At 30.2% G+C, this 18,464-nt stretch overlaps 1 protein-coding gene across 1 annotated transcript; it reads left to right on the top strand.

The window, feature by feature from the left end:
* Nucleotides 1-1,387: 1,387 nt before the first annotated feature.
* LOC148194080 (putative calcium-binding protein CML50) lies at nucleotides 1,388-5,127 on the top strand. The gene is made up of 5 exons (XM_088097368.1): nucleotides 1,388-1,985; nucleotides 3,347-3,393; nucleotides 3,512-3,687; nucleotides 4,252-4,270; nucleotides 4,800-5,127. Exons 1-5 carry the CDS (start codon nucleotides 1,487-1,489, stop codon nucleotides 4,902-4,904), a joined length of 846 nt encoding a protein of 281 aa, XP_087953494.1. The 5' UTR covers nucleotides 1,388-1,486; the 3' UTR covers nucleotides 4,905-5,127.
* Nucleotides 5,128-18,464: the final 13,337 nt, after the last annotated feature.

The following is an 18,464-nucleotide window of genomic DNA, read 5'->3' as shown; positions in this document are numbered from 1 at the left end:
GTGCCTGAACGGAGATCAGAGAAGAGAAAGGGTGATATTTGGTAGAGAGAAGGGAGAGTTTTTAGGGAGAAGAATGAGAAATGAAAATATCACAGTTTGGAGAAGAAGGTTGCATGCAGAGAGTGTGACGTGAATTTTCAGAAAAATCAGTTTTGCTTCTCACGTCAAAACGAACGTCCGCTCATCTGCCAACACCTGCCTTCCATTATCAGATTTTCGGATCATCGTCGCTTGACACCTGGCGTCCGTTCAAAGGGGTTTTTGGGTGCGTTTTTAATGATTCTGACAAATGGAAAAGACAAAAATCTTTTCAAATAAATTGTTTTTGAAAGAATTTTTTTTCTTATCAATAAAAAGAAATGAAACATTTTATTTTGATATGGGCATTTTAATAAGACTTTTACCTTTACAAGTTTTTTTAAATTTGTGAAAGAATTCTCTTCAACATTGAATTCTCTTAATAATTTAATCATCATTGTCTTTTGAATTATGAAATTACAAATATTCCCTCAATTTACTTTAAATGTAATAAGGTTAGAATTTCATTTCATTTAGGAAGTATTTGCATCGCAAGTAAATTATTTTTTAGAAAAATAATTTCATTTTCTAAAACACTCTTAGAAATATAAATAGATCACTTTTTTTTTTAGAAAAACACTTCGGATGTTAGCGATTCTATTAACACTTGTCTATGTTTTCTTTAAGGGACATGACAACTTTCATTTTCTCGTAAGTTCTTCTTTTCTATTTTGTCTTTTCATTCTTTTAAGTTAACCAGTTAATTTTTTATTTTCTCATTCTAGTTTTAAATACAAAACATGAATGTAATAAAAAAAAATTATTCATATCATTCTCAATCCAAAATTTTAAAATAATAAATTAATGAATATTTATCCATATATGACTTGTAATTTTTCATTTTTATTTAATGTAAAATTTAGATTTGCACTTAAATTTTCAAACATAAATATATACAATGGTAAACATAATTGAGTTATATATTTTAGTATTCTAAATTATGAAAAAATAAGACAAATTTAAGTTTCTTAAGTATAATATACTAATTCAGGTTAAATTTTTATCATCCTATCAATCTTCATTTCTATCTACTAGTACCAATAAAATTTCCATAAAAGTAAATTATACATTACCAACTTAGAAAACAAATGGTGCACACATTAAAAAAAATTAAACATATAAAAAATTAAGAGGAACTAAAAGAAAAATGTGGTAATTTATTAAGTAAAAAAAAAAACTTATTAAACCAACACAAAAATATACATTTTTACATATTTCTAAAACTCCGTGAAAAAAAAATACCATGCTAAAATTTGCACACGCAAGTGGCAACACGCCAAAACCGGTCCTGCAAATATAAACTAAACAGTAAGGTGAATTCGTACTCCAAATATCAAACACTTTCATCTCCGTCCTTTCCTTCACCAAATCGTAACATCCAACTTTTCTCACTCAAATTCCCTTCGACATGTCCGGCTACCCTAACCAGCCCACTGGCTACGGCTACGGTGCCCCTCCGCCGTCACAATACGGTGCTCCTCCGCCATCACAATACGGTGCTCCTCCACCGTCGCAATCATACGGCGCCCCACCGTCCGGCCAGTCCTACGGCGCTCCGCCGTCTGGCCAATCCTACAGCGCATCCCCCTACAGCCAGCCGTCCGCTCCCTACGCGGCTCCTTACAGCAAACCACCGAAGGAGGGGTCCCACTCCCAAGGCAGCGGAGGAGGTTATCCTCAAGCAGCGTCTTACGGGAGCCCGTTCGCGTCGCTGGTTCCGTCGGCCTTTCCGCCGGGCACGGACCCGAGCATAGTGGCGTGCTTCCAGATTGCGGATCAAGACGGAAGCGGCTTCATCGACGACAAAGAATTGCAGAGAGCGTTGTCTTCCTATAACCAAAGCTTCAGCCTCAGGACCGTTCATCTTCTCATGTATCACTTTACCAATTCCAACGTCAAGAAGATAGGTACCATTTCAACTCTCTTGAAAATTTTAGGTTTTCCGGCGCACGGTGCTAAGCTGCGCCGGTGTTTGTTTTTTTTTTTTGTCGTTTTGTTATTTGCGCGTTTTGGTTTACCTGCATGCGAAACGCGTGTCGTGTGCTTTGAATGCGAATGCAGTTATTGTTTTACGCGTTGTGGCTTGCTAGTTTAATTTTGGGTATATGACTTTTCGAGTTAGCACCTTCTTGGTAGCACGAAGGATCCACTCTATGTGCTGGTTGCTTAATTTCCGTATGGAAATTTAATAATATTAAATTAACTTAATTAATTAATTACTAATTGGTGAAGCGTGGTTTAATTAACCATTTCATAGATTGTTGTACCACTGTTGACTTGTATAATTAGTAGCACTCACCAGTGGTTCAGATACTTTTTTAATGTCATTAAGTTAACTGGTCATTTATTTTAAACGAATTTTGTTTTACTGAAAATTACGAACTTTAGAAAATAGAATTTGTATTCAAGTGCTTTCTTTAAAGTAGTTAGAGTATTGCAGTGGGGTTAAATGCTTTCAAATATACTAATAAAACAAACAACTTTTAAAAAGTAGCCAAGGGTTTTTTAAATTGGAAACAACAAAATGTGGAAATAGTTTGTTATTATTTTCACAATAAATGCATAATAGTAGCTTTACATTTATACTTCCATGAAAAATTTGTTGACTAATTTATAATTGCCCACACAATTTCATTTTTCACTTAAAATATTTAAAAGTTGGTAAACTCTAAGGCTATAATTGGTAAAATAATAATTAATCTTATCTTGAATACAATTTTGAAACAAAAGATAAATAGAGCAAGAAGATTTTTGTTTCCAATAGAAGCCATACACGTAGAGATATTAATATTAAACTTATATTGGAAAAGTGTAATACAATTAAGGTTAAAAAGTTGGCTAACGTGATTACTTGACGTGGGTATAGTGGCCCTATGTCATGCATGACTTTCTTTTAGTTCGACTATATCTTTTGAACGATTAAATGGTTCTGAAAAATTACTGGGTCACACCCGTTAAAATTTTATTTCGTACTGTTGATTTGATGTTGACTGTAAGGATTTGGTTTGGAAAATCATGTGCCCTCTTGAATAAATTTTTTTAAACTTGAAAAATTATTTTGAAACTGTATAGTCTATCTGAAATTTCTAGCAACTCTTCGTAATCAATTATTTAAGATTGTAGCAGGTAAAGTGTTTGAGCAGTTTTGTTACCGTCACTCTTCTCTTATTATAGATAGTAAATAATAGTTCGTAATGTTTGGTATTACTAATATGATTAAATTAAAGGAAAGTTTTTCAACTTTTGACTTCGTCGTAATGCATTGCAGGACCCAAGGAATTCACATCTCTATTTTACAGTCTGCAGAACTGGAGGGTATATGTCCTTTCCCCTTTTACTTTTATTCACTGTTAATTATGATTTTTCAAGTTTGCCAATTATCCTGTCTTTAAATTGGAAAGTTATTCTTCTAACTCACCGATATTTGTTGCAGTCCATTTTTGAGAGATTTGACAAGGACAGAAGTGGAAAAATCGATTCCAATGAGTTGCGAGATGCTCTACTGAGTTTGGGTTATGCTGTTTCTCCTGTAGTATTGGATTTGCTGGTTTCAAAGTTTGACAAAACTGGGGGAAAAAGCAAGGCGATAGAATATGACAACTTCATCGAGTATAACATTCCTACAAATCTTGTCTTTTTATTCTGGATACAAATTTATTTTATATTATGAAAATCGAAATTTAGCTCATCTGAAGTAAGGATAAAATAAGTAGTTTTAGTGTTGAGTAGAAAATTGACAATTAATACTTCAGTAAATTGACGATGGTTTGTTATGTACATGTCTATAATTTCAGCTATTGATTTTCCGATCATGAGGTCATTTACTTTATCATGTTAAATAAGTTGTTCACTTTGGAGAAACCATATCCACTTAGTGGATCCTCCCCTCGATATCTTTTCTATTTTTTTTTTGTTAAAGTCCAATGTTTTGCTTTACTATGACCGAAAAGACAGAGCTTCGTCCTTGTACAATAGGCTTAGACTCTTCTATTTTTTATATATTTGTTATATATTGTTAGTTAAGGAACCGCATTTTCCAGATTTAAAATGGAGCAACTTACAGTAAAATTTCTCTTTACAGGAACATTGTGCTTACTTTTTTCTTGTTGTGTTGTGTTGTGTGTGTATAACTTGAATATATAAACTGATTTCTTTCCATGTTTACTGATGCAGGTGTTGTCTTACTGTTAAGGTGAGCAAACAAATCACTGATTTATTTATTATTCTTTAGTTTGTGCAAATAAACATCTAATTGTTCTCATCTGATACCGAAATCCGGAATAAACAGAAGTAAAATGACAATTCTAGTGATAGCGGTGCTGTGGCATTATCAAACTGCATGCATATTTACTCAAACGATACATAACCTTTTAAAAATTTGCTTTATTGCCAATGTGTTTTTGTTGATCTTGGTCAGTAAAAATTAACAGTGTTCGGTACGTCTTGGATAAGTTTTATAACTATTATCACAGGCTGACAAATGAGACATGAATATACTGTTTCTTAGATAAGTTGAGTCTAAGATAGTAATCTTTGCAAAAGCATATGATCCTTTTCGTGAAATTTACTGTTTTATTTAGATGATTATTGAAACATATTCAACTTGGTCCTATTTCTTAGTGTGAATCACAAATTCTTGTCTAATGAAACGGCTAATTTTGAAAAATTAAAATCAAAGGGATGCATCTAATTGAATTTATTTATCCAATTTCCTATTGCAGGGACTAACTGATAAATTCAAGGAGAAAGATACTGCGTATACGGGCTCTGCAACCTTCTCCTATGAAGCCTTTATGCTGACAGTCCTGCCATTCCTAATAGCCTAGGAAAGTAATGGTGTGTGGTTGGGTATGGCCAAGCTCTGTATTTGGTTTGAAAATGTGTGGTTGAATTGCTTTACTATTGCATGCCTTTAAATATGCTAGTATTCCTCTCCTGTTTACTTTATAAATAATTAAACACTATGTTTTCTGCCTCTTAGTAAATTTTTCTTTGGGGGCTGCTGTTTGTGAATGAAGCCAGAAAAATGAGATTCCCTTCTACTGCTAATACATCACCAGATAATAATTAGGCTATATTTATTTACAAGATAACCTCTCTGATTTTCTTCAAAGAGTCAAGAGTACTTGGTACTCTATTATCCTTTATAATTACTTTATTACATATGCAAAAACATTTATGTTAATTATGTTTTAAAATATTTATCAGTAATATGATAAAAAAAATTCAATGAATTTCAAAATGTTGTCATGCTGCACTGTATCATTATCCTTCTTCCATATAGACAGAAACAGGTACACAATCATTTACAATTTTTTAAGGAAATAATTTTAGAGAATTTCATGCTAGTTTTCTGTATATTATACAAAATAATTACATAAATGTTTTCTTTTCATGTTATAAATATATCGCATAGAGACAGAAAGTGAAATGATGTTGGTTATATTTTATAGACATATTTGATTATGAATTTTAAACTTGTTGCTTTTTTGTAAAAAAATAAAATAAAATATGGATCTCAGATGACTTTAACTGATTGATAATATTAAAAGATATTTAATTCGTCAATGTATTACATATAAACATTAAATACAAATGTAATTATAGTTTATAAATTGATTAGTAATTTATGTTAATGCAATTCTTTTTTGTTAGAAAAACACACATCTTACCTTTGACTAGTCATGGGGACTAATATCGGAACACGTGTTTGACAATAAACGATAAATAAATAACTATAATACATATTTTTACTAAAATGAACCGAATAACAAATTTACATATTGAAATCAATAAAAATAAATGGAAAAGATAAGTTTGTATAGCCATTATGTTTCCATATACCGATTTTGTTGGTCCCACACACCACTATTACCTTATTCACAGAGGAAAATAATGTAGGTGTCAAAATTGTTTGTTTGCAGTGATTTGGATAGAGAGGGATTGACTCTTGCATAGCGGAAGAAAATACAGGAAAACGACGCTTCTACGATATCTTAAATTATAAAAATATCTTTATCTTTTATACAGTATTACCAGTTCAAATTATTACTTCATTCATTTAAAAAAAATAATTTAATATCATTTTAATTTTAATTTTCTATTTTAAATAATTTATATTTTATAATAATAATAATAATAATTTTATTTAAACTAATTATTTACTCATAATTTATTTGAACTTAATTTCTACCCATCTTAATTTATTTTAAATAATAAATCTCAAAAAAAGTTATTTTTTATTAGGTTTAAACCCTCGGAGGATGGTCCTTGTATTTATATGGGAATCTCAAATGGCCATCTTTTTTTTTTGTCTCAATTGGGTCATATTTTTTGTAAAAATGAGTCAATTTTATCCTAACCGTTAAATGCTCTCAAACAACGTTAAGTTTAGCTGAGCTGTATTTTATATTTTGATGACGTGGCATTGTTCATTAAAATTGAATGACTGATGTGTTTTAAATCACCTTCCACGACGTCGATGCTTCATCATTACAGTTCACAAACATTGATGTGTTCATGTTGCATTTCAAAGTGAGACCAGAAGAGAGAGAGGAATAAGGGAATTATTCATGGATCATCTATAAACATTAAATTAATATGTTACTTTAAAGTTAAAATTAGATCAATTTTTCATTTGGGTCTGGATATAGTTTGGGGCTTCATGTTTGATTTTGTTCATGGTGCTTAATATTATTGACAAGATGATGAGGTGGGTGGTAGGAGGAGTTGCGATACTAAAGTGTATTTTGATTCTTTTTCCTCTGATAGTGTTGCTTCTTCTTGTATGCTTTGTGGTGTGAGGTTTCATCCCATCATGTGCTCTCGACAAACCTTTAACCAACCCAGAAGTCGAAAGCACTGATCTTTATGAAGAAATCTACCATAAAGAAAATGAAAAGACAATCAGGGACAGTTTTGAAAGCACTGATCTTTATGACCTTGCTGACATTCAAAATCACACCAAATTGAGCACTGCTTTTGAAAGCCTCGCAAAGGCAAACATGGCAGTTTTGAGCACAAACTTGATGTCAGAATAGCAGGTATCCTCTAGCATGGTGACGGTGTTGTCATTGGTGACAAAGGACAAGCAATCGGCCATGGTGAGAACAAGGATTGAGCAGTCCACAAACGGTGCTGGCGTTTGAGGGGATGGTGCGCTTTGTGCTAGATCAATGGCGCATAGAGTCATGAAACACACCATGAATGATAGTTTTGATGCCATTTCTGGAGAGAGAAAAATGAAGACAGAGTGAGGGAAAAGGAGAAGTGAGAGAATGGAAGATGAGGTGCTCCGTCGGCGGAGGAGAAGAGGAGTTCGACAAACGCGCCCCCGACAACGGCGTTTTTTAGTTTGAGAGGGAGAAAGGGTGTGTGTCTGGGAGTGAGGGTTTGAGGGGTGGGGGTGGGAAGAAAGCAACTTGGGCGGAGGAGCGGAAGAGGTAAAAGGTGATCAATGGTTGGAGGGAAGAAGAAGCATCGGCGCCACGTGGATTCGATGATTTAAAACACATCACCCATTCAATTTTAATGAACAATGCCACGTCATCAAAATATAAAATACAGCTCAGCTAAATTTAACGCCGTCTGAGAGCACTTAACGATTAGGGTAAAATTGGCTCATTTTTACAAAAAATATGACCCAATTGAGACCGAAAAAAAAATGATGACCCATTTGAGATTCCCATATAAATACGAGGACCATTCGAGGGTTTAAACCTTTTAATTATCATAAATAAGAAAAAATTGTTAGTTGTTAGACTAGTGTTGAAACCTCTAACATTCCATTTTAGTAGTATAAAACTACTAAAATACGACATACATAAATGAGAACTTAAAGTAATTTGAGGTTACTAGGACGAGAGATCATATCCTTGACGGACCAAAGATTATCTATCTTGTTGTTTTTTCCTCTCAACCAAACATTGAATCCCCTGAAAAATGTCTTCCTTAAGCTCACACCGGTTAAGGTGATTATTGCAAAAGAGAAAACAACACACAACATACAACACAGAAGCAAGGGTAAGCTAGATACCAAAGAAATCATATCACATTTATAACATAACATACATAAATTATTTATATCACATACATCATTCCAAACATCTTAACCTGTAAAGACCTTAGACTTGACTATCCGGATTATATGAATATGTAGCTATGACAGTTCGTGCACTTGTTGTAGTGAAAGAGTTGGCCCACCCGAAGCTACCACACAAGGTTAGTCCGTTATCACTCACCTTAGGCCAATGAAAAGCCCTAGGCTAGGACCTCCTGCTATTCTCACGACATGCCTCACCCCTCTCTACTTGAGAATAGGTAACCATTAGAATGTCAGGATGAACTCCAAGACTAAGTTTCCCATATTCATACTTAAAACCTTTGAAACAACCACTAAGAAATTCCTCCTTGGAATTCTCTTCCACACCACTTGAAATCATACTTTGAAACCATACTTTACTTCCATTTGAATCGCAACTCAAGTCTTTGATGATTATAAAATCCATTACATACTCATACATAGTCCCAAGTAATTCACCACATCATTTAAATCAAACAAGAACAAATAAGAAAAGAGTAAACTAAAACCTGGACCATTCGCTCAACGCACGTCATTCGCTAAGCAAATAAAACTGATAGTGCTCCTATACCCCAACAATTCGCTTAGCGCACACCATTCGCTCAACGAATGTCCTTAGACAGACAACCCACTTATATCACTACTCGTTGAGCGAATCCACTCGCTCAGTGAGTCTGCATAATTCTACAACACCAAATCTATAGAATTACGCAACCTACACCAAGTTTATCAATTCCAACTATTTTTCCCAACTTCTAACTCTCCTAGATTGTATTATATACCCAATTATACTTAATCAAGATTGTCTAAACACTTATAACCCAAATCTAAACAAAGAAACTCAAAATCTCACCCAAAAACTTTCAAAAACTCAACTTAGGGACCCAAATTGAATTCTACCATTTGTGACACAATTTCAAGTAACTTATGGGCTCTAACAAGTTCCAAATGACTTACCAAAACTGTCTAAACTAACCATTTGCACACAAAACTCCAAACTCCAATTTTCACTACCTCACTTCCTCCAAATTGAGTTCTAACACAAGTATAACTCTACTCCATCCTCATTATTTACCTACAATTTAGATTTCTACCACTTCCAAGATGTTCAACCTGCATCAAACCAGTTCATAACTAATCTCCAATAACTCAAAACAGTTCACCCACTCTTGCTCACCAATTCTCTACTCAAAACCCCAATTTCAACCAAATCACTAACACATAATAACATTTTTCATCCAAACAGTTTAGTAGTCATATATCATTAAACTTATACCACATACTTTAATTAAAAACAATTATCTAGCTTCCCTTACCTCTATCCAACTCGCACAACTCTAGAAATACTCCGACCGAGGCTTGCACCGCAAGAAATTTCTAAAAACACCTACAAATCACCGATTGGCGATTAAAGAGAAACCTTAGAACCTCAATTGAACCAAGAAACAAAGAAGAGAGAGTCTTGATTCATGCAAAACAGAAACGTCGTACATGATCAAGAACCTTAGAATACCAAAGAAAAGGGTTTTTGATTTACTTGCTCTAAACAACGAATTGATCGATTAAGGTTGTAGACCTTGACGCCGTGATCGTCTAGGCACCTCCTGATCATCAAATAGATGACTTGAGATCAAGAACTTCTAGAAAAAGAATAGAGAACTCTAGAAAAAGTAATATCTAAAGATAACATGTTTTAAAATAATGAAACTCATTTACAAATAAAATTATTTATAATAAAATTATTTAATATTAAAATAATTAAGTCTTAATGTATTTAGACTATCATTACTTCTAAAATGCCATTTTCAGGACTTTTACAAAAGTTAAGGGTTTTACAAAACAAATAATCACATATAAGTTGACCAAAATTTATTTTATTTTTTAAAAAGGTTCTGTACGAGTTTTTCCATTATTATGGAGTTGTTGAACTTTATTATTTCAACCTAACACGGACGAATTGATGAGGCCTACTTAAATGAGTTCAACTATTTCATTTCTTAGGGATTGACGGGAAAGAAACCTATATTTACAAAAATTAAATATACAGAAATTATTATACCAAACTTCAGAACCCAGGACTTACATATATTCTTTATAATGGATTTCGGTAAGAAAAAAGAAGAGTAATTTATTTAATTTTAGAAAATTTGAAATTATTTTACTATAAAATATATTATTTCGGAAGTAATTTAAAAGAATGAGTAATAAAATGAGTAAAATAAAAAATAATAATAAAAAATATAATAAAATTAAATAGTATAAAAAATTGTTTATTGAGAAGAATAGATCGGATATGGGTACACATTTCACTTGCTCCTTACACCTCACATTTACTTTTTACACCACAAGATTATTGACACCTAATATATTTTTACATTCATCCCTCCTTGTTCCGTTTTTACCCACTCCACATATATTCTATTCCATTATTACCCCTACTTTTAATTACCATCTATATTTTAGACAATTCTTTTAAAATCAAAATTAAAAATTACAAAATTTTACAATAATATTAAAAATTGTAACATCCCAAATTTTCCTAGTATTTAACTATTACAGGATACATCACAAATATTGATATTACACAACAGTTAACTCAAGGAAAACATATAAATTCTATTACATTTATCCATAAATAATTTATAATAAAAAACTTCATATGTATACCCAAACATATTATAAGAATACGTCCTACACTGAAACAAAAGAAAACTTTTAAAACAGAAGGAAAGGTGGGAACGTCCTACTCTAAATTTTAGCTCCGCTACCAACTAGCACCTGCTCCCCGGAGATCCACCTAAGCTCACACCATAAGGTGATCATTGCAAAAGAGAGACCACATACCCAAAGGCATACAACATAAAAGCAAGGGTAAACTAAAATATCAAAAGATTATACAAACATTTAAAAAGAACAAACACAATACACATGCATATTATAAATCAAGCAACACATAAACTAATTCCTTCCACTTTGAAACCTTTATTATCGGATAGATGCATTGACGTCAAACTCATAGGGAACCTGCACCCGTGTATGGTGGAGCAACCTTGCTCATAAATAACAATAACCACATCCTCAACCACCACCAATAATGTCATACACCAAGGTTAATCCGTCAAACATCTATGGCCCTGACTAGTGACCATAGACTAGGACCTTTTACTACTTTCCACAACATAATCACTCATCTCTACATGAAATAGGGTTATTGAGAGTGTTAAGATCATTCCCCAATCCAGGAGTCCCTACTTCAATACATAACACAACATAACCAACTTAAGATATTCCTCCTTGGAATTCCTTTTTCACATGATACTTGAAATCCACACCTCACACATTATTTGAACATCATTATCACATCTCATACATAATCATATTCATAACTTTATTTCCATACAACATTATAAATCAATTCATATTTCACAATAATTATTATAAACCAATCATTCAAACAATGTCATACATTGAACACACTTTAAGAAAATATATAAAAACTTAGTTGAAAATCTGATATTTTCGCTCAACCACCAAGTTTGTTTGCTTAGCTAAAGCCCACTCGCTCTGCGCACCAAGACTCACTGTGCGGAAACAGAAACAGTGGGTTCTACTCATTCACCTCTCGCTCAGCGGGGAGTTCGCTCAACGAGACTGCATAGTTCTGCAACATTAAATATGCCGAATTTACATCCCTCAACCCCTCATGACCTATCCTATGCTTATTTCCCAACTTCTAACACCCCTATATTGTATTCTAGACTCAAATATACCTAAATAAACGTTTCTAAACCAACTTAAACTTATTTTAAATTGATTAATCACAAGATTTCAATCCAAACTTAATCAAAACCTGACCAAAATTGAATTCTACAATTTCTAGCTCATTTTTAAGGAACTTAAGAACTCTAACAAGTCAAAAATGACTTACTAACACACCCCATACCAAAATATCATCAAATATACCTCCTCTCATCATTTCATCATTAAATACTCAAATATACTCAATTAAAGTAGTTAAAATTAGCACAACAACAAAAATTACACCAACTCAGTTTAATACACATATAAACATCAAACTTACACCACAAACTACCCCGGCTCTCTAACACCCGATCGTTGCTCCCGCCGCAAGGAAAATTCCAGAAATACCTTTTGTCCTTATGTTTCATACTTATTACCAAGACACAAATGTGATCATTTTAACTTTCTATACTTATTTAACATTTACCTAATTGTTATTTGATATTTATAGTATTATATATATCTTTAATATATAACATTGGAGAAAAGAAAATATTAGTAATTTAGTCTCTCTTATATTTGGTCATCTTGTACCTTGGAATCCTTTTATTTTTTTCTTCTCCCTCCACCTTCTTCCACCTTCCTCCAATTCGCATTTATTTAAAACTACAAAAACGACTTTCAATGTATCTTATTTTCTAGCTTTGATGTCAGACTAAACTTCGACATCTTAACTAGAGATGTCAATTTGACGTCGGGATAAAAAAATGACGTTGAATGACATCAACCATGAAGACACCTGACATCCATGTCCGTTGAGCAATAGGATCTGTATTATTGAACGTCAATTTTGGGTAGTAAAAATGGGGTGAAATTGATGTTGGTCATGGCTGGGGCCAAAGTTAACTAATGTTTATTAATACATTAACATACATCAATTTTAGGTTTATTTTTAATAAATTATTCATTTATACAATTTTAACAAACCTGAATAACAAGAAACCAACATAATTTTGTATTCAATGTTTCCAGCACAAAGTTTCAAGATAAAAGTATGAACTAATAAAAACTAAAACTAAAAACCCATAAAAACTATCATAAATAAAGGTTTAAGGTATGATTGTACACATGCATAACAATATTTAATATTCTTTTTCTTGAATCCTATGTCAACTTAAATATTGGAGTATCTTTAACCGGTATTATCTGAACAATTTTAAAAAACAAAAAACAAAAGATAAAAGTAAAGCCGAATAGATTATTCGAGTTAAGAGTTCTCAACCGTCCATATAAAAACAGATATCAATATTAATTTTTGGTTTATTAGTTTTTTTCCTTTAACTCGTAAAAAAATAGAAATAAAAGAATTTTACTTCATTTTTTAATCTCAAGATTCTATTTGTCGTGATTATACAGGATCAACATTGTAATTATGAAAGAAGTGGTGGAACCACACATTAAAACGAGTCTTCTCCTATGCCAATATCTATGCACTGCTTGGCCGCTAAACTTCTTAATACACAATATAGCTTAATCGACCTTCATCCCTCATTGTATATTTTGAAATTAAAAATATAAAAAATATCAAATTGGTAATAATAAACTGGTTATCGCTATGTGAACATATGACACCCAATATTATTTTAGTAAAACATGTGTAATAATTGTATTCTAGTCAATGGAATGCAATTACATATATAATAATTTTTGGCATAGATTGTATACGATGAAGGTGTTTGTTATTATATTCAAACAAGAAAAACACATAATAAAGAACAATTTGACCTTAAATAATTTGTCTTAGTTGGATTTCTCTCGTTGCAAGAATCCGGCATTCATTCGTTACACTAATCCTGTTTAATAGTTTTAATCCAATTTCTGTGTGAATGTTGGTTTTAATCCAATTAATTAATTAAAAACAAAAAATATTTTAAAATATTATAAACTTAATTATCTTAAATATTAATGTAAGACATGATTTTCCAATTAAAAATAATAAATTAAAATATCATTACGTCAAATTTATAACTCACTGTATGAATTATTTTTCTCTATTTAAAATAGATATTAGGATGCAAAGATAAACAATTCTGATACTGAATCACTACATGAAAATCTTTAATTATAAAAAAAAAAAAATTCGCCAGAATAACAAAAGTTTATTTATATTATTGAATTACCGACAACAAATAATTCTTCGATAAAATGATTTCCAATAAATTTTATCAATAAAACAGTACATTCATTGATAATTAAGACTACAAGTTTATCTATAAATATCTATAATACAATTATAATATAGAAATTCTAATTTACAACGACAGATTATATATCAAGGAATATATTATTGTTGGTAAAATTTTATTAGTAAATATAAAAAATTTTGTAGTCAATATATGTGGTTAAATAATTTTTTTTATCCTAATATTATGATAATTTCTTAAATTTTGTTTATGTAATCTTAATTTGATCATTTTTAAAAATGAAATGAGCCGATACAATATATTCCATTAAATTCATAAACTACAGCACCGCATAACATTTGTTGTTAAAGCCATTTGTCACTTTCGTTAACAAATTAACTCTTAATAATGATGTGTTATTCGTTATTTATGTTAAGAGTGGTTATTGGAACATCATTATCGTTAATTTGACAAAAAAAGAAGAAGAGGAAGACTATATTGATTTAGTTTGAAAAAAAAAGTGAAACTAAATGGAGAACATTTAAAATAATAAGACAAAAATACAAAAAATTATTAAAAATCCTTTTCAACCAACTCATGTAAAAATTGATGACACATAGTCACAAGAGAACAAGTAAAAGGTTCACAAAAAGGTAAAAAGAAATAAAAAAATACCGTGAATCTTGTTTCTTCAAACATGACAATTCCTAAGATATAGATGTTAGCGCTCTGGCCTCCACCTATATACTAACAAATAAAATAATTAGCTAACTAAAACTCGTTCAAACACAAAACAAATTAAATAATAATTTGTATTAGTGTTTGGTTAACTGATATTAATTTATATTTTTTTAAATATTTAATAAAAACTAATGTCATTTTAATTAAGGTTTCATCATTTTTTTAGATCACTAATTTTGCTGAGAAGCCTTAAATAGGTTCTCACTATTTTTTTCCTCAATTGGGTCTTATTTTCGAAAAATTAAAACAATTAGGTCTTTGTCATTAGTTCCGTACTAATACCGTTAAAGAAGGTGTCACGTGTCAGTTCATGGTTTTTTTGATTTTTTTAATATTTTTTAATTAATTTCATTTTTATTTTTTTTTATTTTTTTTTAAATAAAATAAAAATTGTCACGTGTCAAACTGATATTGTGTCAAACTGATATTGTTAAAGAAGGTGTCAGGTATCATGATGTTTATCTCTTGCGATTCTCATCACATAACTCATTCTACTTTATTTGAGTGTAAATAATTATTAGAGTTCAAGATACCTCATTTCTTACTGCCCATATGTCAATGCATACACTAACAAAACCATAACCAATCCTCTTTGGATTGCTACTAATCATTGAGATAAACATCATCAAACAACCTTTATATATAACATATACAAAATCACGCATTAAATATTCCATAAGAGAGCATATGAAAAATATAGTTAGACTTTGTTAATTTTTGCCCAAAGAAATTATCATTGGAACTCACAAACTTAAACTCTCACAAAAGGCGCCTAACGAGACCGATCTCACCCATTCATTATCAAGTTAGTGAGCTCTTTGACTTTGGTTTCACTCAGTGAGTATTTATTGCCCAATAAACACCAAGATAATAGCTCTCTGACTTCACCCAGTGAGTATATTTTTGTTTAGCAAGTCTGCATAATTTTGTTGAACATAATTTTGTAGATTTATGATAATCTAGCCTTGGAATTTCAGTCCAACAACCAGCACAGATTACCAAAACACAAAATTCAATGATTCAAATAACATTCTCTATAATACCAATCAAACAACATTCTCAATTTCATCACGTAATTCAAGTAACCAAATTATAATCCTAATGTCAATTCCAGTCACAAATTCTTTTTCATACACGTAAAACACCTTACAAGTATACAATTATCAATTATAATATCAATCACATGAAAATTGCGCAATTAGTTTCTCTTATCTGAAAGACAAATTAAACTGATAAAAAAATCCTTCAAACACATTCATACACGCATAAAACTCTATCTATCTCTATAAACAACACAAACACGATCTGGACACATCATTAGATTTATTGATTAGCATAGACAGGTAAAGAAAACTCAAACACTACATGCAAGCCAAAAAAGGCCACATGTAAAGAAAGAACTAACGGACCAAGAAAATGTAAAAAAAAACCAACTTATCTAATGAAGAAACTAGTAAGACGAAAGTGAAGAACTCGTCGCAAGAATCATCGTAGCGATATGTTTTAAAAATAATATGTTTTAAATGAACAAACTGTTATAAAATATAGAGAAAAAGAATAAAGCTATAACGGAAAAAGTTTTATAAAAATAATGTTTTGAAATAATAAAACTCATTTATAAAAATTGTATTTATATTTTAGACTTTTAATATTAAAATATTATTTCTAAAACACACTATTTGTTGTTCATAATTTTAATTAGAGTGTAAATTATTATTATTTTTTATTTGATTAATTAGAGTTCTTCCCGTCCATGTTAAGAGTATTATTTTTTATATGTAAAAATAAGATTCTCACACCAAATATTTGTTATAATATTTTTGTACTTGATGTAATAATTTTTTCATCATTAATATAGATGTTATTTTTTGTCTGTAGTTAGGATTTATTTTCTAATGTTAATTAACTTTTGGGCCAGCAATAATAACTAGAATTACTTCTTTTTATCAATGTTAATTAAGAAAAAATTTCCACCAACATTAATAAAAAAATTGTCTAAAACCCCAACTGTCAACATTGTGAACATAACTGTAATAGATATAAGTTAAATTATCATAGATGAACTCAACATCAATTGAATTCTTTATTTATAAATATCAGATGAAAAAATCTTAGACAAATTTTGACAAAAAAACATTAATTAAAATTGATTAAAAATATTATTAATATTAAAATTTTAACAATTATTAGATATCAAAATAATCTTTTGAATTTTATAATATTCGAAACATTTTATTTATTTTTTATCCATGTAAAATATTTAAAATAAAATCAATTCAAAATTAATTTATTCAAATATTTTAAAAATAATAAAATTTGCTAGTGAGATATTTCCTTTATTTATAGCTGGACAATAATCACTAGAGTTAGTAGTTCAGGTAAGTGGACAAATGTACATTTTATATTGATTTAGGCTTTATTTTATTTAATTTTTACACCCCTAAAATGACCTTGGACAAACATCCTCAAATTATTAATTTGTAATGGGAAATTTTGCTTCATTTAAAAACAAAGTTAAAAATCACTATAAATTTGACCCCTCTTTTTAAAGATTTTTTTAAGTGATACTAAAGTAAATCTCTTTAAACAAAATATTAGATTTCGAGATTATTTTTCTTAATTTTATTATTTTAGATTGTCCACTTTATAATATAATTTTAAGAAAATAATTATTTAATTTATAAATCACGATTAAGATAATAGTTACAAACTCCAAAAAAACAAAACAATATTCAGAATGCATTACTGCATGTAGATGTTCCCAAATATGTAATCTGGGAAGTTTTCAATGTCTTCCCATATAAATGAGATTTTAAATTTAAATAATAGATAAAAATATTTTAGTAAATGCAATATAGCTATAAAGTGAAAAAAAAAAACAAGGAAGAAAAAATTTCCCAATTTCATATAAAGCTTTTAGTTTCTGCACACTTATAATTTCCTTACACACCCCCACATTTTTGAAATTATATTTTATTTTTGTAAAAATAACTTATGAATTACGTTTTTTTTGGAGATTTTTGGAATAAGATTTATGGAATGAGATTTTTGGAATAAGATTTTTGAATTAAATTTTTCAAAAGAGTTGAAATATATTTTGAAAGCCATAGAATTTTTAAATATTTCCAAAACACCTACAATACCTTTTGAAAAGAGTTTTTGGAAACACTTCATATGAAATGCATTTCAGAAAAAATTCTTTGAAGGCTTTTGCTTTTCTTTTTTATTTGCTTTTTTTCTCTTCTTCATCCTCTGCAGCGCTTTATGGGGTGCTAGAAGCAATATTCTTTATATAAAAAGAAGAGAGTTACTCCCTACACCATCACACATTGCTTCCTGCACCACCACACTTTTTTTAAATTCCAAAATTATCCTTCATATTCTAAAATATCCTACACCTCCTCCTTTTCTCTTGAACGGATGTCGACATCCGTTGAAGAAAAAATCTTCAACGGATGTGCCACATCCGTTACGTTTAGTTTTCTTTTTTAAGTTTTTAGTTTTTTTAAGTTTTTAGTTTCTTTAAGTTTTTTAATTATTTACTTTTTTCTAAAAATTATTACTTAGTTATTTATAAATTAATTTTATTTTTTATAATAAAATAATTATTATTAATTTAATTTATGTATAATTATTTTAAA

The sequence above is a fragment of the Vigna umbellata genome, chromosome 8 (assembly GCF_029865625.1).
Source record: "Vigna umbellata cultivar VRB3 chromosome 8, Vumbellata_1.0, whole genome shotgun sequence".
NCBI lineage: Eukaryota > Viridiplantae > Streptophyta > Magnoliopsida > Fabales > Fabaceae > Vigna > Vigna umbellata.
This window is presented reverse-complemented; position numbering and strand designations above follow the sequence as displayed.